Source organism: Chelonoidis abingdonii, chromosome 4 (assembly GCF_003597395.2).
Source record: "Chelonoidis abingdonii isolate Lonesome George chromosome 4, CheloAbing_2.0, whole genome shotgun sequence".
Classification (NCBI taxonomy): domain Eukaryota; kingdom Metazoa; phylum Chordata; order Testudines; family Testudinidae; genus Chelonoidis; species Chelonoidis abingdonii.
The window spans coordinates 79,397,504-79,422,568 of record NC_133772.1 but is presented as its reverse complement, the minus strand read 5'-3'; the positions used below and the strand labels follow the sequence as shown (position 1 = coordinate 79,422,568).

General features: G+C 46.3%; 1 protein-coding gene across 5 annotated transcripts in view; it reads left to right on the top strand.

The window, feature by feature from the left end:
- The window catches only part of LRP4 (LDL receptor related protein 4), a 120,010-nt gene that overhangs the window by 47,151 nt on the left and 47,794 nt on the right, over nucleotides 1–25,065 (top strand). For all 5 annotated transcript variants that reach the window (XM_075065298.1, XM_075065299.1, XM_075065297.1 and 2 more), the window contains exon 2: nucleotides 1,656–1,802. In XM_075065298.1, the coding sequence (XP_074921399.1) occupies nucleotides 1,656–1,802 (147 nt within the window). The remainder of the gene's footprint in view (nucleotides 1–1,655; nucleotides 1,803–25,065) is intronic.

Sequence of the window (25,065 nt, the reverse complement as noted above, 5' to 3'; positions counted from 1 at the left end):
GGTGCCGGCGAGGGTGCTAATGCCGCTTCCATAAGGAGCTGCCGGAGTCTAGCGTCCTGCTCCTTCTTTGTGCGCGGCTTAAATGCCTTGCAAATGGGGCACTTCGAAGATAAGTGCGATTTCCCCAAGGCACTTAAGACAGGAGTCTTGGGGATCTCCTGTCGGCATTGGCCTATTGCAGGCCGAACACTTCTTAAAGCCCGGCGAGCCAGGCATGGCTACGGTACCGGGCGCGGGGTAGGGGAAGAGCCCCAGTCCCCGCGAAAACTATTACTAACAAAAACACTAACAACTATAACGTTAAACTGTCAATAAACTAATTAACTATGTAAAACAAGAACAATTAAGTAACAAAAAACGAGCGATTAGCTAGGGAAAATGTGGAGATCAGGTAAACTGCACTCCACTGTTCCAATGACCGACACGGGCGGTGAGAAGGAACTGAAGGGTGGCTGGGTCGGCTGGGGTATTTATACGGCGCCATGGTGGCGCCACTCCAGGGGGTGCCCAGCCGACCCACTGAGTGTTGCTAGGGTAAAAGTTTCTCCGACGGCTGTGCACGCGGTGCGCACACACCTAACTGGAATGGATATGAGCAATCACTCGAAGAAGAACAAATATTACAAGATTAGGCAACACCCTGTTATGTAACAGATTTACCCTTCCTGCTGTCACTGTAGTTTCATTCCCGCCTCCTCTGCATCCTCCTAGGAGATAGTGACCATCTTTCCTGGGGACAGCCAGCTCACTTTCACATGTACAGATTAAAGGGACATGGTGGCCAACTTGCTGAGGGCAGTCTGTGGTTTCATTTCTCATTATCATCAGGGAGTTCTGGGGGGCCATTTTGGATAGGGATAAAATTTCACAAGATTGAAGGCAGAAATCAGAAACTCCTATAATTGTTTAGCATCTCTGACAATATCGCAAGACTTGGGATAAAATTGGAAGAGTTCTTAATTCACAAATCATAGAAATTTAAAGATGCAAATACCTTTTAAACCATCTTGTCCACCCGTTTCTTCGGGTCCAGTGGTGGAATATTCCCTGTAGTCTGTTCGCTATGGCCTTTGTCTTCCGTTCTCTGGTCCTAAGTGACAGGGCTCCCACCTTATCCCCTGGAAATTGATGCCACAGCCTCACCCATCTCACTGTTTATAGATCTTCTGGAAGATTCCACCCATATTAACTTAAGTTCCGTTTTCTCTTAAATGGGTCCTGTGTTCTTCTCTTGTTTCCATGAACTCCACAACGAGGTGCTACTGCAAATGTCACCAGATGAATTACAGTGAACCATTTTAGATCTCTCGGGGTCTGCTCTTAGATGAACTAGAGTCAAGTAACTAACAAAGATGCACGGGTGAGAAGGTGGCAGTGAAAATTAAATTTAAGGAAGCACAAATATGTGCCTGCTGTGCTGATCCCTCGGCCTCTTCCTGGCTGCTTGCTTTGTGGTGTTACTTCCAGATAGTGTCACTCCGGGAATCTGTATACATCATTGATACCAAGGATGGAAGGTGTTTTTCTTTTTGCAATGGGTTGTATATGTGGGGAATAATTGTGATGTTTGGAAGCTGTTGCACTTACATTAAAACAATGGGGTCCTTTCTCCCTCTTTCTGACCATTTGATTATTTTCTTTGCCTCCCCCTGCAGGTGTAAAAAGCAGCACTGACTGTTCCTGTGGACGCAATCACTTTACTTGTGCAGTCAGTGCCTTTGGCGAGTGCACGTGCATCCCGGCTCAGTGGCAATGTGATGGTGACAATGACTGTGGGGACCACAGTGATGAAGATGGCTGCAGTAAGGAAATAACTCCTTTTGTGTGTACATGTGGGTGAGCATGCTAGCAGGCATCTACAGGCAGGAGTGAGAGTGTGAGTGAGAGAGAAGGTTGAATATGAAGGTTTTAACTTTTCTCTATGGACCTGAGAACTCTGTGTCTGATTTAGAAGTTACAATGAGTTTGTTTTGGTTTGTTTTGCACCTGCTAACTGTCCTTTTTGACTGAGGCCTATTTCTGGAATAATAGAGAGCTATTAGTCAGGACTATGTGTGCAGGTAGCGCAGGATGGGAATAGTGGAGGCATCTGTAGTCAGAGTAGAAGTCAAAGAGGAGGCTTGCTCTGTACTATGCCCATGTTCAGTCCCTAGCATGCTCTTTTTAAAAAAAAAAAAACAACAAACTTTTGATTTAATTCTGTTTGAGCTGACAAAAATAGTTTTGAACTAAAATGTAAAATCTGTGAACAGACAAACACACCAAATGAGCCTACCTCTCTGCTCCACCTGCCCGTCAAATCAATTGCCCTTCGGCAGTGTCTCCTTCACCACCTGGCTCCTTTTTGGGAGCTGCAGTGGCCCTGACTGTATGAGATGCTTTTCCATTTATATTCACAACAGTTGAGGTTCACTAAGGTGCTTGAGCTGACAGTCCTCAGATTTCAGAGCTTGGGAGCTAGTAGCTGTGAGGCTCTGGACTCTGAGGCTCCCATATTCTGACAAAGCGCAAATCCACTAACCTCGGGCATTGTGCCAGGCCCATTCTTGCTTTCTGGACTGGTTGGGGTCATGTGGGAGGAATTGTGTTTGGGTTGGGGGGAAGGGGGAGTGTCCTCTTCCTCATGTAAATTGGTTTGTGTAGCTGAGCTATATAGGTGGAGTAAATAAACAAATGTGCTGTGTGAGTATGTTCTGGATTAGTGTGCCCTCTCTCCATCTAGTGGGCTGCAATGTTACCCACCCTGGGTGCTCTGTGAGGGGAGGGGAAAGCAGCCCTTCTAAGCTACGCTCCTGTCATTCATTCATCTGTTGCTGTGGGATCCTGTGAGTGAGATCATCTGACAACTGATGTCCGTGTCTGTTTAGTTGTGTGCATAGATGAGAACTGATGAAAAGCTGGGCTCCCAGTGGGTGTAGCAGGAAGGAAAAGAATTAGAATGCAGAATTCCTCTCCCTAGGACCACAAGGAAATACAGCTGCTTCCTTTACTCACCTCCTGGGATTTCACAGATTCCATTGGAGGATAAAAGCTCAACTTGAAGAATTACTTTTCTTCAAATGACCTAGTTTCCAAAGGGAATCCAGGCCCCTCTCTCTAGTGGAGGTGAGGAAATCTTTCTCCATTGAGACGTGTGTCCCTACCCAACCTCTCCTTGGTTCCTGCTGTTCTGACATCTATGCGAGAGAAAATTTCATTCCTCTTGTGGAATGGAATATTAGGGAATCCCACTGATGTTTCTCTGCCCCCTTTCGATTCTTTGCGTAGGTGTGGGAGAATCCTGCACTGCTGTAGGGAAATTACCTTCCTCCCCAACCTTGGTTCCTACATCTCTGGACAGAATATTTAGAAACATGGGAAACTCAAAGGGGAAAATAGGCCCTCAGGAAATTAAAGGGAGCAGGACTCTGACGTAAAGGTGACCAGTGGGAAGAGAACCTGAGAACCCTGTGCAGGAAGCAGGGAAATTATCCGAGACAATATTTGGAGAGTCCAAGAACAAAGGAGGAAGTGGAACAATGGGAATAGGATCTGCCCAGACCTTCAGGACTGCACCCAAGGAAGAAAAGCACAAAACCTCCAAGAAGAATCTTCATGTGCTGTGGGGGTGGGTGCCTGGGAGCTGGGGAAAATCTCAATCCCTGAAAAGGGTGGGAGGAGAGAAACAAGAACCCACCAGTTCTCTGTCTCAGGTTGAGAATAGGGGAGGTGAGACAGGAATATCTGATAACCAAGCACGCTGGGCTAATTTTGAAAATTGATCTTGCTGGCCTTCAGTGCACTTACTGAGGCAAGACGGGCGATAAAAGGGAGACAGGGTCTACTTGGGCGTCACACAACTAGTGAGGCTTCACACAAACTGGGGAGGGGTGGCAAATTGATCTGTGATCAGATTGGCTGACCTCCCTATGATTGGGAGGGAGAAGAAATAAACATGGCAGTTGCAGACAACCAAGTGAGCTATAAAGCCTGGGAATCTCAGGCCATCAACATGAATCAGTCTGAGTGACTGACCCTTTACACTCAGGGAGGGGAGATAATACAGCCGCAAATTGGGGGCAGCTCTCTGGAAAACAGCAAGTCTGAGACAGGAGTGATTAGACCCCTTGCTGCCAGATTATTTTGTGTAGTTCTGGTCTCCACAGTTTAGAAGGAGAGAGACAAACTGCTAGAGCATATAAAGAAGGGTAACAAAACTGGTAAAATGGGAGACGAGCTGGAAGGAGCTAAATTTATACAAGGTAGAAGTAACTTGAGGGGAGGGGTAGGAAAATATCTGCCTCTATAAATACCTACGAGGAAACGGTAAATAAAGGGGGAGAATTCTTCAGCTCACAGCCAGGATAGGAAGGAAGGCAAAAGCAGAAGCTAGATCAGAGGTGGGCAAACTATGGCCTACGGGCCACATACGGCCCATGGGACCGTCCTGCCTGGCCCTTGAGCTCCTGGCCAGGGAGACTAGCCCCAGGCCTCTCCCCTGCTGTCCTTCCTCCACCACAGCTACACTACCATGGGGACGGGGAATGTGGAACGTGTGTGTGTGTGTGTGTGGGGGATTGGATAAGCATGGGAGTCTCAGGAGGCAGGGGTGTGGATGGGGTCAGGGGATGGGGAACAGTGGTGGTTGGATAGGTGTGGGGTTCTGGGGACCATCAGGGGGCTGGGGTGTGGATAGGAGTCGGGGCAGTCAGGGAACTGGGAGCAGGGGGGGTTGGTNAGAAGACAGGATACTGGGTTAGATGGACCTTTGGTCTGACCCCATATTGCCATTTTTATGCTCTTATGATCCTACAAACAGTTCTGCATGGACAGATCTCTGCATCCTGGTAGGGTTTGAATGGATTCAACTGCTTTCAAGATAAAAGACATGCATCCGACGAAGTGAGTATTCATCCATGAAAGCTCATGCTCCAATACGTCTGTTAGTCTATAAGGTGCCCCAGGACTCTTTGCTGCTTTTACAAGATAAAAGTGCTAGCTAAGTGCTAGCAGTATTGGATATAGCTAGAAGATGTTTGATCTATTTCAGTACATGTGGGCACAGTGCATAGGCACAAAGAAATTATTTATCTCACCATCTAGCTAGGTTCTTATATGGCCACTATCACCATAGCCTCTGAGGCCCAGTTCCTTAAAGTTATTTAGGCAGATGAGTTCCCATTGAAATCAGTGAGACTTTGGAACCTAATTACCCTATAAGCAGCTGGACCTGATTGCCTCTCAAGTAGTTAAAAACAGAAATAATACTGTTCTCTCTTTCTTCCTTTCCTTTCAGCCAATAGGAAGAATAGCGTGATTTATTTATGAGAGTTTGTTGTTTGTTTAGGGGGCTATTTTGTGTGTGTCTATGTGTGTGTACATAAGGAAGAAAAAGCTTAAGAGGGAGTCACAAAGATGAATTTTGTGTTTAGGGTCCTTCGTTGGGCTTTGGATCCCTTAGTTCTCTGTGCAATGACAATAGTGGACATCCACTTAAAGTCAGTCATTAGTCCCTCAGGCCCTCCCGTTATAAGCAATGATGCCAACAATTTAATCACTGCACAGGATGACTGATTGTCTGTGCCACTTCGCATAAAAAAGGCAGCAAGCGTTTCAGGAGGTAGTGCTGCTCTGCTGGGAAGATGGGGAAACTGAGCCCCACTGGTTTCAGAATCCCTGCTGGTAAGGAGAATATTTGAAGGAAACCCTAAGGAATCGCCTAGGTGGCCTAATTAAATAGAGTTTTGTCCCAAGAACTAAATTGTAAAACCTTTACCTTCCAGTTAAGTGGGTTTCTATATATGCTGAAGATCAAACATCAAAGTCTTGCTCTGGGTGCCCTTACTTGTTTAAAATAAGGACTGATTTCTCAATCCTTTGCCAAAGCCCCTTCTGCAGAAGCTGGATCAACCATTTATGAAATCTGATTTTGCTAGTGACATTTTTTTTCTTCCAAAAGTCAGAGAGAGATGAAATTCATCCATTTTTAACGTGGTATTTGAAATAGGCCATTGCCTTACCTGAGGCATCTGATTGAGGCTCTTGGAACGAGGAAATTGATAAGGCAGCTGAATCTTCCAGTAGAAATATTCACAGTTCCATTTCAGCTTGCACAGAAGCCAGTGCATTTTGTCAGACTGCAACATATTCAGTCGCTTTGTATAATATGATCACTTTTACATACAGGTTCACTTTTTCCCTCTTAGCTGTGCAGAGGGGGGGAAAACTGGATGAGAAAACCATGGTAAGGCCCTGACCATGGGAAATATGCGATGTTGCCCATTCACAAAGGCACTTCTGTCCCTTCACCAAATATCCAGGTTGTCCAGGGACTACATGGAAAAAATGGACTGAGCAAAGAGTATGGAAAGTGCCATTTAATGGGCATGTGCCGCCTCCAATACGCAGAGTCTGTCTATCTTAGCTTTAAGGTACTTGGCACCATGGGGTCTCCGTGTTAGGCTATTGAAGACAATATTGAGCAGGTATCCAGAGTTCTCACAGCCTCCCCAGTGCAACTTGTGTGTTTTCCTTCCTTCTCCTCCTACCTCCCTTTTCATAGTGTTTCTTCTTTCCGCCCCCTCTCTGGTTGGTGTGGGGGTGGGGGAAGTTAACGAGGCAGGTGTTAACTCCTGCTGAGTAATCTGACTCCTTTCCACAGAAAAGCACAACACTGGCAATGAGGCAGTTACCACTCCAGGGCATCCAGTCTACCAGCCATACCTTGCTACTATGGTGTAGACTGTAACAGAGTGTGACTAGGCGAGGAAGTCCCTCTAGGAAGCTGAGCATCCTGGCTCTCTGTGGCTGGGTCTTTACAAAACCTAAACTTAATTTCCCCAACACTAATTTCTCCCTGCTGTTACTCACATCTTCTTGTCAACTGTCTGTAATAGGCCACTCTCTTATAGGGTGACCAGACATCCCAATAAAATAGGGATCATCCTGATATTTAGGCTTTTGTCCCGTGTCCCAACCAATCTTTGGTCGTGATGCAATTTGTCCCGATATTTCGTGGTACTCCTTTTTTCTTTTTTTTTTTCCTGCTCTGCCAGCGACCCCACCCCCCATATGTCCCGATATTTTCTTCCTCTCATCTGGTCACCCTACTCTCTTACTACTTCAAAAGTTATTTTTCCTCCCTTGGCATCCTGCTGTTAATTGATTTATCTCGTCAGACTGACCTCACACTTGGTAAGGCAACCCCCAACCTTTCATGTATTTATACCTGCTCCTGTATTTTCCACTTTATGCATCTGATGAAGTGGGTTTTAGTTCACAAAAGCTTATACCCAACCAAATGTGTTAGTCTCTCAGGTGCCACAAGGACTCCTAGCTGTTTTTGCTGATACAGACTAACATAGCTACCACTCTTGAAACCTGTCTCCTTCCTCTGGCTCTGTCCCTGCTAGTCCCCATCCAGCAGTGTCACTCAAGTAGGGCAGATCTACACTACAGCCTAAGTCACTATAATTTACGTCACTGAGGGGTGTGAAAAAGCCAACCTCCCACCCCGTGTGACACAAGTTTTGCGCTGTCCACACCAGCGCTATGTTGGCCAGAGACCCTTTCCTTCCCGCCGAGCTGAAGTAATTATGCCGATGGGAGAGCGCTCTCCTATCGGCATAGCACATCTTCACCAGATGTGCTACAATCATGCAGCTGCACCCATGTAGTACTGTAGTTAGATTTGCCCTGAGCAGAGGGAGAGCTGTGGACTGCAGGATCCAATAGAGGTTGGAGTTCTTCCATTAATTGGGTCTTGTCTGCACATTTGTGCACAGGAGGGATCATACAAGCCCATATTAACACTGAATACCTCGTGCAGACATGATATTTCTTACACAAAGTGCCAGTACTGCATGTTTACTTACTGGGCAGTAACTTGCAATATAAACCTTTGATATTGATAACACAGGGCAGCAGGCTGCACACAGATTAGAGCAAACACCCTGCTAGGTTCAGTGCCCCACACAGCTCACTGATAATGGGAAATGTGAGGAGGTGTGCTGGACTAGCTGGAAAGTTAAAAATGCGTGTTTGCAGGAAGCTCAAGTTACAGCCTTTATTTTTGAGTAGTGGTTAGATCAAGCGTCAGTGGCTGCTGTTCACTGGTGCATGTGGAATTAAACTAGTGACAGGCAGAGAGAAGATGAGAGAACACATGGAACACATCAAGGAACAAGGGCCCTGTTGATGTTATCACTCATCTCAGAAGGGGGGGAGGGAGGAGGGGAGCTGCATGTCCCACTAATGCAACTTGCTGTGACCTCAAAGAGCTTCAACTTTCCTTTCAACTCCAACTCCCAGAACGGTGCGACAAGAGAAAAAAACAAATGGGAGAGCCCTGAAGGTAGGTAAGACAAATACAAAACAGTAGCATAGAATGTCCTAAAGTGAGTGGGGAAAACAAAACAGGGAAACATGCTTTTACGGACAACAGAGGGTAATTTTCTATCTTGAACAGTAATTACCTGTTTCCTCCAAACAAGTTAAGTAGCAGTCATGTTAGGGGTGGAAGTCTGAATGGGCTTCCCTTTTCTTCATGCCTACAGTCTTTATAATAGATAAAAACTATTAATTATTATCTTATCTTCAGGCCCTGATCCAGCAAAGCACTTACCCTCAAACTTAACTTTCAGCATATGAGTTTTCCCACCAAAGTCACTGGGGCTATTCGCTTGCTTAAAATTACGTGAGCACTAAAGTTAAGCATGCACATAAGTGCTTTGCCAGATTGGAACTATGAGTACATTTCACCTCCAAAGTGCCTTACAACTTATTGGTTATATTCTTCTCTCAGCTCATTCACGGAACCCCTGCTGACAGCAATAAGAATCCCATGAGTACAGCCCTACCAAATTCACAGCCATGCAAAACACATCACAGACTGTGAAATCTGATCTCCCTCTCAGAAATTTGGTCTTTTTGTGCTTTTACCCTTTACTATACAGATTTCACAGGGGAGACCAGCATTTCGCAAATTGAGGACCCTGACCCAAAAGGCAGTTGTGGTCGGGTCACAAGATTATTTTTGGGGGGATTGCAGTATTGCCACCCTTACTTCTGCGCTGCCTTCAGATCTGACCAGCTGGAGAACAGAGTCTGCTAGCTGGGAACCCAGCTCTGAAGGCAGCGCCCCACCAGCAGCAGCACAGAAGAGTGACAATACCATACCGTGCCACCCTTACTTCTGCGCTGCTGCCTTCAGAGCTGGGTGGCTGGAGAGTGGCAGCTGCTGACTGAGGGCCAGTCCTGCAGGCAGAAGTGCAGAAGTAAGGGTAGCAATATCATACCATGCCATCCTTACTTCTGTACTGCTGCTAGCGGCAGCTCTGCCTTCAGATCTCGGCTCCCAGCCAGCAGCCACCACTCTCCAGCTGCCCAGAAGTAAGGGTAGCAGTACAGCAACTCCCGACCCACAATAATCTTGCAACCCCCCACAACTTCTTAATGGGTCAGGACCCCTAAAATTTAAACACTGAGAAATTTCAGATTTAAATAGCTGAAATCATGAAATTTACGATTTTAAAAAACCTATGACTGAAATTGGCCAAAATGGACCATGAATTTGGTAGGGGCCCTACCTAGGAGGCTCCCTATACATACAGGAATCACCACTAAAATGGAGCCAATTTCAGAGTGCCGGGAGGGGGTCACCTACACAACTGAAAACCTCTTAATAAAACTCAAATATTTGGATCAGTTCCCTTTGCAAAGTGAACAAAAAATGGGACAAACTTTTTTCTCAAGTAAAAAAATCTCAATTTTGATGTATTTACTGTAGGAAACCTTACCACATAGTGCCAAATTCTGGTCCCACTTATACAAGTGTAAATGCAAAATAACTTCCTTCATAGTGGAGTCATTCCAGATTTATATCAATTTGTGAGAGTGGAGTTTGGCCCATGACTACTGAAATCTGTAAACTGTATCTCTAATACCTGTAATACCTGCATGTGATTAAGACAAAAGTACATTTCCCAGATTACTAGGAAATTATTTTAGGTGTGGATGAAAGCTGAAGGTGCTATTGAATCACAAGTTGCTTGTATAAATCTAGGAAGGACATACAGTCTCCCTGAGCCATGGGTGTTCTAGGCTTCAAAGCACATATACTATCCATAACTATGAAGAATATGTCATTTACTGAAGCCCCAGTCTAAGTATGTGGAACTGGGCTTATTTACTTTGCTTACTGTACTCACTATGGTAACGTACACTTCACATTCTCTGTACCATGCTATACAATAGAAAAGGGGGCTAAAGCTAGCACACCCTTCTCAAGGAAGTATTCACACCCTCATCAGAGTCTATTTTGAACAGTACAGCTGTGTCACATTGATGATGTAGTGGTGTTTGAGGTAACAATTTCATAGTAAGCACTTTTTTATCAGTTTTTGAAAAGAGCTGAAATTTCTTATGCTTGTTCTGAGCCTAAAGGTGGTTGTGTGGAGAAGACATTGGTTGCTGTCAATTGGCCATTTCCCAGGGTGTGAATAAAAGGAGAGGGGTTGTTTTGGAGTTTGTTTGTTTTTTATGACTGTATAACTCACTCATGACTTACTTTTCAGACCACGGATCAGGACATGTGCCTGTGACTTGTCTGAGGAAATGTGGTTTACTGTTGCCTTTTTAACAATGAACCAAGGTGTGGCACTCCAGCTATGTGTATGTGTGTCTGGAACTCCTCCATAGGGAAATAACTCCATTTATATATAAGATTGCACATTGTGGTGCACTTACATGAATCTCACCTAAATCAAATGCACAGAGAGCTAAATTCTTTCCACAGTCCATAGCCCAGAGTACAAGGATCTGCTTTAGATCTCTCATAGCTATTGCTTCATAAGGCATTATGATGATCAAGGATCAAGATACAGGATCAAGAAGGCTTAAAGGTGAGCTTGATGCTACCTGTCCACCCCAGCCCCATGATCTGAGCTCTGTGTATCTTGGCTGCATTGGTAGATCTGTGGCATCACTTCTATAGTGTTTTCAGCACTCATTCCAGCCTGCACTGGTCCAAGATCAAAAGCAGCCACACAGCAAATAGTAGCATTATAACACTTAATGTAAAAGCTACCATGTATAATATCCTGGCCGCCCTTAATGAAATGTAAATAATAACAGTTCCTTTTAGATATTTCTGTGTGGGTTAGACCTTGTCCCGCACTGCTTTACAGCAAACAAACAGAAAAAGATTATTCTGACAACTTTTTATTGCTTGGTGCTGCTTAGTCCTTTGTTTGCCAACGCATGCCAAAAGAAATGGAAAAGAGGACTTGTTTTTATGCTGATTGTTTAATTTCCTAACTGGGAACTGTCCAAGAATTGTTCTGAGCTATCTCACCCCTTTAGAATAGTAGCATGGACTTCATAACAAAACAACATTAATGCTCAGCACATATAGTACTTAATATTTTCCAAGTGCCATGCGAACACTAGCTAAATACCATTCACAACACCCCAGGTGGTAGATTAGCAAATATTTACGTCTCCTTTTTACAGAGTGATAACACAGAATCTCAGACTTAGCCCAGAGTCTAGATCAATTTCCACGATCATAAATCTTGGCAGATGTCTGACTGTAACTCAGGCCTGGTCTATACTATAGGGTTAGGCTGACGTAAGCTACCATATGTTGACTTAGCTCTGGAAATGTCTTCACTTAAATTTGGCTCCCGCAAACATCAGTGCCTCTCTACGACGATTTATAACACCACCTCCCTGACCAGCGTACAGTCACGATTGACCTAATTAGGTTGACACAGTGTCACTGTAGACACTGTGTTGCTTATGTTGACTGTTACTAGCTTTCAGGAGCCATTGCACAATGCCCCATGCTGACAATAGAATCAATACAAGCGCTCCTGGTGAGAATGTGCACCGCTGACACAAGGAGCCAAGTGTGTGCACACACAAGTGATTTAATAATTGCAATGGCTGTATACCAACATAAGTTAGGTCGACATAATTTTGTAGTGTAGACATGGCCTTAATGATGCTTTGCTGGATGAAAGCTCCAGGTGGATGCAATGGTAGTGCCACCTCCCTTGGGGTAAAATTCCCCTGACAACCAGATATCAGGCTGGTGCTGAGGAGGGTAGCTTTCAAATAGCTGACAGCCTAAATTCAGCCATGGAGCAAAAAGTGAGGGTCTCACACAGTGAAAAAAAGAGAAAGAACAAGACTTACAATAATAACACCCAGACGTCAGTAAGGTAACAGTCCTGCAAAGACTTATGTATGTGATTAATTCACCATACGGTGGCCTCAGTTTAGCAAAGCATTTATGCTCATGCTTAATTCCATCCCTATTCAGGTTTCAGTGGGACTTAAGCAAGTACTTAAATGCTGTCTGAAAAGGGGATACTTTCCTGCAAGTTTCACAAGGTCTTTGCAGGAGTCTTACATATACACACATCTTCTTGATGGCTCCATCTGATTCGTTTTTTCCAGAAGGGAGTGGGAGGGGGCAGAAGGGCGTGGGGGGCCAGGCTGTTTGGTGAGACACAGCCTTCTCTACCCGGCCTTCCATACAGTTTTGCAATCCCAATGTGGCCCTTCCCCTCCCCCAGTGGTGTGTGTGTGTGTGTGTGTGTGCGCGCGCGCGCCTCTCTCTCTCTCTCTCTGCTTGTGTTAGTGGGAGGGGGCAGAAGGGGGTGGGGGGCCAGGCTGTTTGGTGAGACACAGCCTTCTCTACCCGGCCTTCCATACAGTTTTGCAATCCCAATGTGGCCCTTGGGCCAAAAAGTTTGCCTACCCCTGAGCTAGATGCTGGAGCTGAGGAGCTGGTGACCCTCACAAAGGACTTGAAAAGAACCCACCAATCCCAGGACTATGTAAGCATTCCCAATTGCCAGGCTTAGAGAGGCACTCAGAACACTTCTGCTCCATTGAGGCTGCTGAGTCGTCTGAGTGGTTGTCTAGCATGCATCATGCTGCGTGATATTACTAGCCTGTTAGAGACGGGACAGGACAGTTTTATGATGTGTGGTGCTGGTGACTGCTTTCTTTATTAATCTCCCATTCTGCCTGGCAGTTATGGTGAAATCTCCTTGCTAAAGCCAATAGTGCTGAATCCCTTTCCTAGCCTAGCTGTTACTCCAGGGTTTCTCAAACAGTATGTCCCTCGTCCCGCACCGCTTCCAGCAGCTCCCATGGACCCGGAGCAGTGATCCGGAGTGATCTGCGGCCAGTGGGAGCTGTGATCGGCCAGATCTGTGGACGGGGCAGGTAAACATACCGGCTCAGCCTGCTAGGGGCTTTCCCTACACGAGCGGCGACTCCTGTTTGATAAAACCTGTGTTAAGCTTCCCAGAGATGTCTGAAGGTGTTGGATTCTCACAAGCTCCTGGCAAAGCACCTTTAAGAGCACTCCCATCACAGCCTAATCATTTCCTTCCTTCCATTTTTCCACTGTTCAAGTAGCTTCAAGATCCATATGCTGTCTGAGTTAGAGTTCCTGCTACTGCCGCCGCCGCCTCCTCTACTTCCTGTTGGATTTTGTCTGCTTCCAGCTCCCCTCTCTCATTGTCTCCTATTCTGAACTTGTCCTATTTCCTGTCTGCTCATTTTCAGCATGTCTAAAACTCTTGAATTCCCAGGTAGCTTTTATAGGCATAAGTACGAGGCAGTGGGATAGGATTGCACACTTCCCTTCCAGAAGTTAAAGGCCCAGTTAAGATATCATTGAAGTTCCTTGAAAATCTTGGAGCTAGGATTCAGACTGGAATGAGCCATATGATGTGTTTTGGCCCATGAATCTAGTTCTATGCAGCCACATGCGTGTTACCATCTGAGATGGAGAAGAAAATACAGGGATGAGCCTTCCGCAAGGTATGGTGCTATAGCTCCTCTTCTGGCCAATCAATGAAGTAATGTTAATGAGCTCCTGAGAGAGTCATGCCCAACTCCCGAGAGGGAGAGGACTGTGGGGACTTTAGAACTCATAACTCCAAAGGCAACAGTGACCCAGAACCAAAGGCCTCCGCTCTTGAGGTGGGATCTGTGTCCATAAAATGTGGTGTATGTTGGAGTAATTGAGCTAGTTAATTGCAAGTAACTAATTTTACATTAGTGCCATTTGTCAACCCCTTTGAAGTGGTAACGTGCTAATTGTTGTGGGGAGGGCTTGAAATGGAAGGTGAACAAGAAAGCAGGACATGCAGCAATGAAAGGGGATATGTCAGCCCAAAGCGGGTGCAGGAAAGGGATGCACAGAGGAGGACATGTCATCTTTTACAAGTGGGCCTTGTCTCAGGTTTTCAGTTCTAAATATGGTGGCTGCCAACCTCCTGTCAAATCTTCCCCTAGGAGGCAAGAAATCTAACTCTCACCCTAAATCTAGGGCCATGTCTACACTGGCAAGTTTCTGCGCAGTAAAGCAGCTTTCTGCGGTGTAACTCCCAAGGTATACACACTGTCAAGCCACTTGATGCACAGAAATAGCGCAGTTACAGCACTGTAAAAAAAAATCACCACAACGAGAGGTGTACAGCTTTCTGCGCTGGGGCTACAGTGTCACAGTGCCAGTCAGACACCCTGGTCGATTACAGTGCTGCAGTTGACCTCCAGGAGGTGTCCCACAATACCTGTTCTCACCACTCCGGTCATCGGTTTGAACTCTACTGCCCTGCCCTCAGGTGACCAACCTTGAGCCTCATCCCTTAAATTCCTTGGGAATTTTGAAAGACTCCCTTCCTGTTTACTCAGTGATGTGTGCAGTGGCTTCAGCACAACTTTCCAGGTGACCATGCCTGCTCCATGCACCAGGCAATCCTCCGCTTGGAGCAGTGCGAGCTGCTGGATCTCATCAGCATTTGGGAAGAGGAGGCTGTCCAGTCTAAGCTGTGCACCAGCCGTAGGAATTATGATACCTACAGACAGACTTCACGATGCATGTCAGAAAGGGGCCATGACCAGCACACTCTGCAGTGCAGGGTCAAAGTGAAGGAGCTGCAGAACACCTACCACAAGGCACGGGAGGCAAACTGCTGCTCTGGTGCTGCACCCACGAGCTGCTGGTTCTACAAAGAGCTGGACACGATACTTGGTAGTGACCCCACCTCCATTGCGAAGGCCACTGTGGATGTGTTGGTGGCTCACATCCAGTTGATAGTGGACTGAGCCAGGAGGAGGAAATCTTGGATGTGGAGGGGGAGAGGGATGCAGAGGATGACTCAGAGGTCAGAGATACATGCAACCAGGAGCTCTTCTCTACCCCAGAGGAGGCTAACCACTCACAGCAGTGGGAGCTTGGTGAAGCACAAACAGGAGAGGAGGCCTCCGGTAAGTGTCTTTGATTTTGGGAATTGCTGAACCAAGTTATTGGGGGCAGGAGGGTTGCAGAAAGCAGGCTTGTGTCTTTATGATGTATGTACCACCACATTCCCAGTCTGAGTGATGGAACAGGGTGTTGATTGACTCTCTCAGTTCATGGGAATCTGTCTCAGAGATCTCCAGGAAACTCTCATGGAGATACTGGGCAATCTACTGCCGCAGGTTCTTTGGCAGAGCTGCTTTGTTTCTTGCCCCATTAAGGGTAACTTTCCTGTGCCACTCTGCCATCACTGGGGGGTGGTGAGGGGGATGACCAATGCTTCACACAGGTGAGCTGCATGAGGGCCAGGGCAGAAGCCACAGTCTTGGAGAAGACCTTCACTTGATTCTGTGCTCACCCTCAGCAGTGAGATCTTCCATAATTAACCCAGCCCATGGAAAATGTGGGGACAGTAATGATTATAAGGCCCCTACCTATACTGGAGGCTCTCCCAAGAGCTACATGTCCAGTGTACAGTATGGTCCTGGAACACTGATTTCCCTGTCCCTGCGGCTACTCACCATTTTGAGATCTTGTGACTCGTGTGCTTGCCTGGGGTCAACCAGGTAATGACAGATCTGTGAATAGTGGCTGTGTTTTAAATCACTGAATCAGTGGTTTGTGTGTTTGAAACAATACTGTTTCTGTAAAATGTTGCATTTTTGCTTCACAGATATGACCTTGGGAGTCCAACCTCCCTCTTTGTTGTCACCAGCAGAACGGCTGTGCAGAATTAGAAAGTGGCCATGAAGAGCTAAAGAGGATTTTCTGCATCATGTCATGATGCACTCCGCGGCTGAAAAACAAGAATTGAAGGCATGGCAGGACAGCGAGAAAAGGGACCGAAAGGAGAACGCAGTGTGCCGGAACAAAGCCATGGAGTGGCTTTTAAACATTATGGAGCACCAAGTGGACATGCTGCAGGCGCTACTAGCACTGCAAACCAAGCAGCTCTGCGCCTGCCCTCCCCTGCAACTGTTGTTGCAAAACTCTCCCATGTGCCCCCCCCAGATGCCATCAACACACTATCAACCTCCTGGCTCCAGTCTGTACCTGCTGCATTCCATTCCTGCCCCATCACAGTCCAGCACTGCGGATTCCCGGTACCTGCTGCACTCAACACCAGTCCCTCTGCAGTTTAGCCTGCTGAAGAACAGTACTCCAAAGGAGAAGGTTGCATATGATACCTGGACATACACAAATCTTTCACTGTCTTGGGACCCCACTCCTCCTGAGACCCTCCCATCTCCCACAGTGCTGATGTGTCTTTCCTTCCTCCTGTTATTGTTTTTTTTAATAAAAGAATTGTTTTAGTTTGAAAGCAATCTTAATTCCACTAATTGAAACCAAACAGAGCCCTGCAAAGCAACAGGTAGTTTTCTTAAATCTCCTCAGTACATTGTCTGCACCAATCACAATCACCTCCTAGCATTACAAGCTCTGCACTCCTGAGCATAGCAACAAATATTAGTGGCTTTCAGCTTCAAATTGCTACCTCAAGCCATCCCTGATCCTTATGGCTCCGCTCTGCACCCTTCTAATAGCCCCGGTCTCTGGCTGTTCAAATTCAGCTCCCAGGTGCTGAGCCTCCACGGTCCAGCCCCGAGTGAAACTCAGGGGTGGCTCTAGGTATTTTGCCACTCCAAGCACGGCAGGCAGGCTGCCTTCGATGGCTTGCCTGCGGGAGGTCCCCGGTCCTGTGGATTCGGCGGCACGCCTGCGGGAGGTCTGCCAAAGCCGTGGGACCAGCGGACCCTCCGCAGGCATGCCGCCAAAGGCAACCTGCCTGCTGCCCTCATGGCGACCGGCAGAGTTCCCTCTGTGGCTTGCCGCCTCAGGCACGCGCTTGGCGTGCTGGTGCCTGGAGCCACTCCTGGTGAAGCTTTCACCCTTCCCTTCACAAATATTATGGAGTGACAGCATGTGGCTATAAGCTTATAGCATAGGAATATTGTCATCAGCCAGATCCAGTCCCCTATATAAGTAGTGCCAGCAGGGCCTTTAAATGGCCAAAAACACTCAACAAGTATTTTGCACTTGCTCGGCCTGTTGTTGAACTGCTCCTTGCTGTCAAGGTTCCCCGTATATGGCTTCATAAACCATGGCATTAAGGAGTAGGCAGGGTCTCCCAGGATCAGAATGGGCATTTTGACTTCTCCTACGGTGATCCTCTGGTCTGGGAAGAAAGTTCCTCCTTGCAGCATCTTTCTGGATGAGCCTGCGTTAATTTCCTTGAAACGTCCACAGTGATTCATGAGCGCCTGGAGAACCATAGAGAAATACTGCTTCAGATTAATGTACTCAGTGGCTAGATGGTCTGGTGCCAGAATTGGAATATGTGTGCCATCTATCGCCCCTCCACAGTTAGGGAAACCCATTTGTGCAAAGCCATCCACAATGTCACGCACGTTTCCAAGAGTCATGGTCTTTTGGAGCTGGATTTAATTAATGATCCTGCGCACTTCCGTCAACACGAATCCAACGGTCGACTTTCGTACTCCAAACTGGTTAGCGATCGATCAGTACCAGTCTGGAGTAGCCAGTTTCCACAGTGCAATGGCCACGCACTTCTCCAATGATAGGGCAGCTCTCATTCTCATGTCCTTGCACCGCAGGGCTGGGGCGAGCTCATCACACAGTCCCATAAATGTGGCTTTCCTCATTCAAAAGTTCTGCAGTCCAGACATGCATGACAAATAAGCATTCAATGTTATTTCCAGAGCCCAAAAGCGATGTTCCACTATCGTCAACATCTCCGTGAATGCCACAAGCAGTCTTGTGTCGTAGCTACTATACATGGCGAGATCAATGACACACTCCTCTTGCCTTTGTAGTTTAAGGAATAACCCCACTGCCACTCATCATGTATCAGTGAGATTGAGCAGCATATTGATCACCAGTGTGGGATCCATTCCTGCAGAGTGAAGAGGCAGAGCGCACAGTACACAAACTGTTGAAAGATGGCGTCAAATGCAGTCGGAAGCACAGGGTTTGCTGTGCAATGCATTATGGGGCATTGGGACAGGACCCAGGATGCCCCGTGACCCCCTTTGCTTTCCCACAAGTCTTAGCGGCAGAAGAGGAAGGATGCTCTGTGGGATAGCTGCCCAGAGAGCACCGCTCGAAATAGTGATGCAAGTGCTGCAAGTGTGAACACGCTATTGTGCAGGCAGCTGAGAGTGTGAGCACACAACAGTGGTTTCTCTTCAGTGCTCTCTGAGCGATGATGTAACTCTGCCAGTGTAAACATACCCAAAGTATGTGTGTGCGTGTGTGTAGAGTTTCTCCCCTATATTTCCAGTGTAAGGAGAAGGAATGCACCAGTGAGTAAAGGCACTGGAGTGGCCTTTTTTCTATTTCAATCTATGAAGCAAGTTTGCATGGTTTCTGGGTTAGTCATTCTTCCTTTGTTCCCTACTTGTTACCCTTCGTTCTTGCTCCAGCCCCTGCCTGGCTTCCCTGAGGCCTTGCTCAGTTTTATTGCATCAGAGTAACTGGTGTATCTGACTTGCATAGAGTCTTCCCCTGGCCCTGAGGATTATCAGTAATGGTCTGGGCAAGGAGAACCTATCCTCTGCCAGCATATGTGTTCTCTGCCGACCTCTCTGTGGCAGGGACTGCTTCCCTCCCAAAGCTGAACCCCTGCTATTATGGGAGCCAATTAGTCCATTTCATATTTGCTTCCTGCTCTGGTTCATGTTTAGAAGCCAAAGTACTGTAGAAATAATAGTAATAAGCACCCTCGAAGCTGTCATGCCAGCTGCATAGACTTTCTTTCGGGTGTCAGCTCTTTGGCTTCATGACAGCATCTGTTTTGGAACCACTTGCTACATGTGCCAGAGCAGCTCAGCTGCCTACACACCTTGGCCTAGCAGAGGCTGCCTGGGATTGTTGCTAACCAAAGCAGACTGTACCACTTTATGAAGCCAGGGTGGGAGGAGAACTGAGTAAATTCAGCCTCAGCCTTGACAGACTGGGTGCTCCCCGAAAGATTTCCCTTGTTTCGTCTCAGCTGTCCCCTTTTCCATGGAGTCTTCCTGCTCTGATTAACATATTCCACCTGTGCTTGTATTGGTCCTGTTCTGCCTTTGAACTGTCGGCTCTTTGGGACTTGCTTGCTTGACCCAACATCCTGTTGTGCCACACTTTCTGGGCTTAAGGAGAGTGGGGGACTGATTACTCTTTTTGTCCTAGTTATTGAAAATGGGATAAAACTCCACTGCTCTGAACCCAATAGGAAGTGTAGTCAGCTTCTCTTGAGCCACAGGAGTGTGTAACTCAAACCCTTTTTTTTTTTTTAGACATTTTCCTAGGTTCTGTATCTCTTCATCTATGAGAACTGGGCTGTGTGAGATTACTAAACTAATCTGTCCCAGACCAAAACTGTGAGGTGATGCTACAGGTAAAAATTCTTACAGGAGCCTTTTGCTGTAGTTAGTGTGTAAATAAAAAAAACAACTAATAATTACTCCGTAAACCAAATAAATTCCTGACTTTTGAGCGATGGTTAAGAGTTCAGGTTAAACTTAAAAGAATCCTCAACCTCTGAAAGTCTGGAAATTCAAAATAGTCCACAACCTACATTAACTCTATCCCTGAAGTGACACCAGCCCCACATCTGACCTACTTTGGGGATTTTAGCTTTGCAGTTGGCTTAATTTGTATCTCTGAAACTAACAGACAAACCACATCACAGAAGACATGGTGCTCCCAGGCATTGTCCCTTGCCACTTCAGGATTGCAAAGGATTTGGTGCTCATTGCAGATGGTCCCTTTCTGTTTCTGTCTCACTTTTGCACAGCTTGTGTGGGAGTCCAGATTTTCTGACAGTACATTTGAACATCGAATTCAATGATACCACTAGAGGGAGTATTTTCTATTTTGGTTTCTGGAGAAATAACAGCAAAATGTAGTGGCACCTGCTGAGCATCCTGTTTTCTGCTCAAGGCTGGATTAAGGGTCTCTGTCTTCTATTTTGGACTTGCTGCACATTCTGCTGATTTCCTTTAACTAGTAAGCATCAGCGACTAACAAAGGCGTAGTGTCCCTGGCCTCTGTGCGTGGAGCAGACCTGTGTGATGTGCTCTCAGCTGGCCCCCCAAACTGGGGAGGCACCACTGGGAAAGAAGGGGTGGGGAAAGTCAACTCTAATGGGATTCTCCTCAGCAAATGTGTGGAGCATGATTGCTTATCACAAATACCATCTTAAAACAGAGGGAGAAATATAAGACCACTTGGAAACACCCACATTCTGGACACTTGTATCTTCTTGACTATGTCATCGTTGGAGCCCATGATTGTACTGATATCCATATTACATGAGTGATGAAAGGTATGACTGTCTGCTGGACAGGCTATTGTTTGGTCAGATCAATTATGAACACGTGGCTTGCACCAAAACAACAGAAAGGAATGCGGAAGAGATTTAACATTTGGGCACTTCAGAATCACGCTAGTTATGAAACCCTTCAGCAATGCCTCATTGAGAGGCTCTCTGACCTACCTCACAACAGCAGTGATATCCAAACACGTTGGGAGGAGTTCAAGACCATTATTCACAAGGCATGTGGCGAATCAATTTGGATACTCCACTCACCGCCATTAGGATTTGTTTGATGAGAACAGCATGGAAATCCTAGCACTGACTCATCAGATGAGAAGCACATTTTGCACTTGGCAAAATGAATCCTCTAACTAGCAAAAACAAGAGACGTATCAGCTTAAAGCTATAGCTCAAAGGATGCTGTGTGGCGTCAAGAATCAGTGGTGGCAAGCAATGCCCATGGAGATCCAGAACTTTGCTGATAAACACGATATGAGAAGTTTTTTTTTTTTTCTTTTTCAAGCAACGAAAGCCATCTACGGGCTAATCTCAAGCAACACGACCCCTCTGCAATCTCAGGACAGCTTCACCCTTCTTAAGGACAATGTAGCTCTCAAGCAACGTTGGAAGGAGCACTTCGAGACCCTATTAAACCATGGATCTCAATTCTCAGCTGCCACCATAGAGTCCATTCCCCAGCAACCAGTAATAGAACCTCTTGCTGACCCCCATCTTCTGAGGAAGTTTGGCGAGCCATCACTCAGACTAGAAACAACAAGGCATCAGGCCCAGATGGCATCCCCATGGAGGTCTTCAAAACTGGTGGAATAACACTCGTGCAAAAACTTCATCAGCTTCTTGTTAGAATTTGGGTTAATGAGGAAATTCCACCTGACCTAAAGAATGCCAATATTGTCACTGTTTTTCAGAAAGGGGACAAGTCAATGTGCGGGAATTACCAAGGCATTGCCCTCCTCTCCATGGTGGGGAAGATCTTTGCTCACATCCTTTTGAATCATCTTCTCTTTCTTGCCAAAGATATCCTTCCGGAATCCCAATGTAGTTTCAGACCATCTTGGGGCACCACTGACATGATTTTTATTGCACGACAGATCCAAGAGAAGTGTAGAGAACACCACCAGCCATTGTTTATGGCATTTATTGATTTAACTAAGGCCTTTGATTCCATCAGTCATGAAGCATTATGGAAAGTGCTATCAAGGTTCGGTTGTCCACTCAAGTTCATTCACATTCTCAGGCTACTTCATGATGAGATGACTGCCATATCCTCTGTAAAGGGTTGTAGACAGACCTGTTTACCATCTGTACTGGTGTTAAGCAGGGCTGTGTTATTGCCTCAACCCTTTTTTCCATCTACCTTGCTGTGATCTTGATTCTTATTCATGACTACCTTTCTTCTGGAGTTGGGATTGAGCATTGTGTGGCTGGCCAGCTCTTCAACCTGCGATGTCTTTATTCTAAAACGAAGGTCAGCAGGACTGTTACTACCAACCTTCAGTATGCTGAAGATTGTGCTTGCGCACAACAAGGCTGACTTGCAATCCACTCTAGATCTTTTCTCAGGCCTTTCATAGCCCGGGACTTTCCCTCAACATTGGGAAGACTAAGGTTCTCCACCAGCCTGTCCCGGTGCAGGTTGCCTCCCTTCTCACACAAATTGTCATCGGTGTTGAACTCCTAGAAAACGTTGAGCATTTCGCTTACTTCGGTAGCCATCTCTCCCAGATAGACAATCTTGATGTGCAGATCGAACATAGGATCCATTATTCCAGTGCGTCCTTCGGAATGTTGCTGCATTGTGACTTTATTGATAGAGAGCTGCAGATGGAAACTAAGATCCTTGTCTACAATGCAGTAGTTATTCTCACTATTCTTTTTTAGTGTGAGACATGGGTGACATACCGAAGCCATCTTAAGTGTCTGGTATGGTGCCACCAATGCTGCCTTAGGAAGGTTCTCCGTATCAGTTAGGGAAGATTGTTGCACCAATGCCAGCGCTCTCTCTGCAGTTAACATCACCACTGTTGAGGCAAAGATGATGGCCATCCCAGCAAAATTGATGGTTCATTATGTGCAGATGGCTGATACTCTTCTTCAGAAGCAAGTTCTCTTTTCTCAACTTAGTCATGGTAAGAGGATTCCAAGGGAACAGAAATGCTACAAAGACACCCTGAAAGTACATCTTCAGAAGGGAGGCGTTGACCCCACAAATTGGGACAAGCTGGCTGGCATCGCATCATACATCAAGCCTCAGCCTGTTTTGAGAGAATTGCCTTACTCAAGAGGCTGAGAAATGGCAGAGAAGGAAGGAAAGGGTACAGCATCCCAGCCAGCAGTTGTGCTCTCTCCAAGCAACCACATGTCAAATATGTGGAAAACCCTGTAGAGCACAGATTGGACTCCTCAGCCATCTTATTCTCAGTAATGCCCCCCTCCCCTCCCGGCAGACATCATCCTCATATCGGGGGATAGCTGATGATGATGATGATGATGGCTCTCAGCTGGAGAGCAGCATGTTGAGTTATTTGTGAGGCTCAAACCCAGTCTGGAGATAGTGTTATGAAATGTTAATGTAGATTCTGTGAAGAATATAAAAAGCAACCTCTCTCTTTCTTGGTGTCAAGCGAACAGCCTGTCTGGTAAGGACTGTGAAGCACTTGTTTTCCTGGGTACCAGGTGACTTCTTCCGCAGCACAAAGCAGGGCAGGAGCATTCTGAGGGCTGTGGGACATGATTCAGCCTGGTCATCTTTCATGACTCCGCCCCCCCCCCCCCGACCATAAAAACCAGTGGGAAGTAGTGGATACAACAGGGCTATAGTAGATCTAGCTCTGCTGAAATCTTGGAGGACTTCCAGTGTGATTGTGCAATAGGGATAAGTACAGAAGTGGTCAGGAGTTCAAAGGTCTTTTTGTGTTGCCTACTTCCAGTGACCAGAATTAGCCTGTGGAACTCATTACCACAAGGTACCAACTGAGGCTAAAGAGGATTCAAAAAAGGATATATGGTTAGTGAGAATATCCACAGTAACGTTAGAGAGGATTACAAATATAGTACATAAAATTAATGCATAAAATTAGCTGATGAGAGGTAAAAAGGGAGTGAGTTTAGGAATAAGTTTACGCTAGGGGAGAGATAGCTCAGTGGTTTGAGCATGGGCCTACTAAACCCAGGGTTGTAAGTTCAGTCCTTAAGGGGGCCACTTAGGGATCTGGGGCAAAATCAGTACTTGGTCCTGCTAGTGAAGGCAGGGGGCTGGACTCGATGACTCTTCAGAGTCCCTTCCATTTCTATGAGACAGCAGATATATTGAGATATACCTACTGGCTGCTGTCAGGATAGGTAGGTCAAAACCACAAAAAAAAGATGCTTTTAACTGGGGTAGATAGCTAGCATTAGTGTTGGCTAATTCAGTGGAGATATGACAGACAACTAAGTTTTTAGGCTTGAATTCAAGCTGCTAACCTGAGTGAAAAGTTGAGTTGCTATGTTTTTGCTGCTGTTTTAAATCCAAGTTAGTATATGTGGGTTAGCTACCTTCTTTTTTTTCTCTTCCCCCTTCTCCCAGCCCAGGGTACTGGATTAGATGGACACTAGTGGTCTGGTCTGAGCTGGCAATTCCTATTTTCTGTGAAACTTCAGCCTTGGGTTTCTTTACAGGAGGCTCTTGAAGAGGTAGCTCTATCTGTGCCCTAGTGTTGTCTGGGCTCGCAGACACACTTGCTGTGTGCTGGGGTGGGAATGGGGCCCTTCTTTGCATGTAGCAGTTTGTGTGTCATTTTATTTTTCCTAGCTCCTCAAGCTTATTTTTCATATTTAAGGAGAGTATGAAATTGGCTGAACTGCTCCCTGTAGGGGTGGAATTTCATTTTGCGCAGTTACCTCATGAAGAGAAGCAGGAATTCAGTGGGATGTTGGTATCCTCTCTGAACCAGTGCTAATGGCCTAAACCTCTGGGAGCCTGAAAAATTCTTCCCTGGAAAGGCAGTATGCAAATTCCCTTCCAGGCAGCTCCTGCGCAGCCCTTTGGTGATTAGTCATGCTGGGACTGGGGAGAGCAGACAGTAATGCATATGTTGCGGGGGAGTAGCCTTGAAACTGCTGCTGAGTCTAGGAAGGGTCTGGTCTGTGTGCAGTCTGCAGAGGCTGCATTGATGGGAGAGAGGCAGAGCTATGGGCTTGTCTTGTCTCTCAAGATCCTGCATTTCCTGATTGGTTTTTTTGGAAGTAAAGTTTGGGGAGGAGGGTGTTCCCCCTGTCATAAACAGATAGCTAAGGGTTAATGTTTCTTTTACCTGTAAAGGGTTAACAAAGGGAACCACACACCTGACCAGAGGACCAATCAGGAAACCGGATTTTTCAAAGCTCAGGGAGGGAATTTTTGGGTGTGTGTCTTTTGTCTGACTCTCTGTTCTGT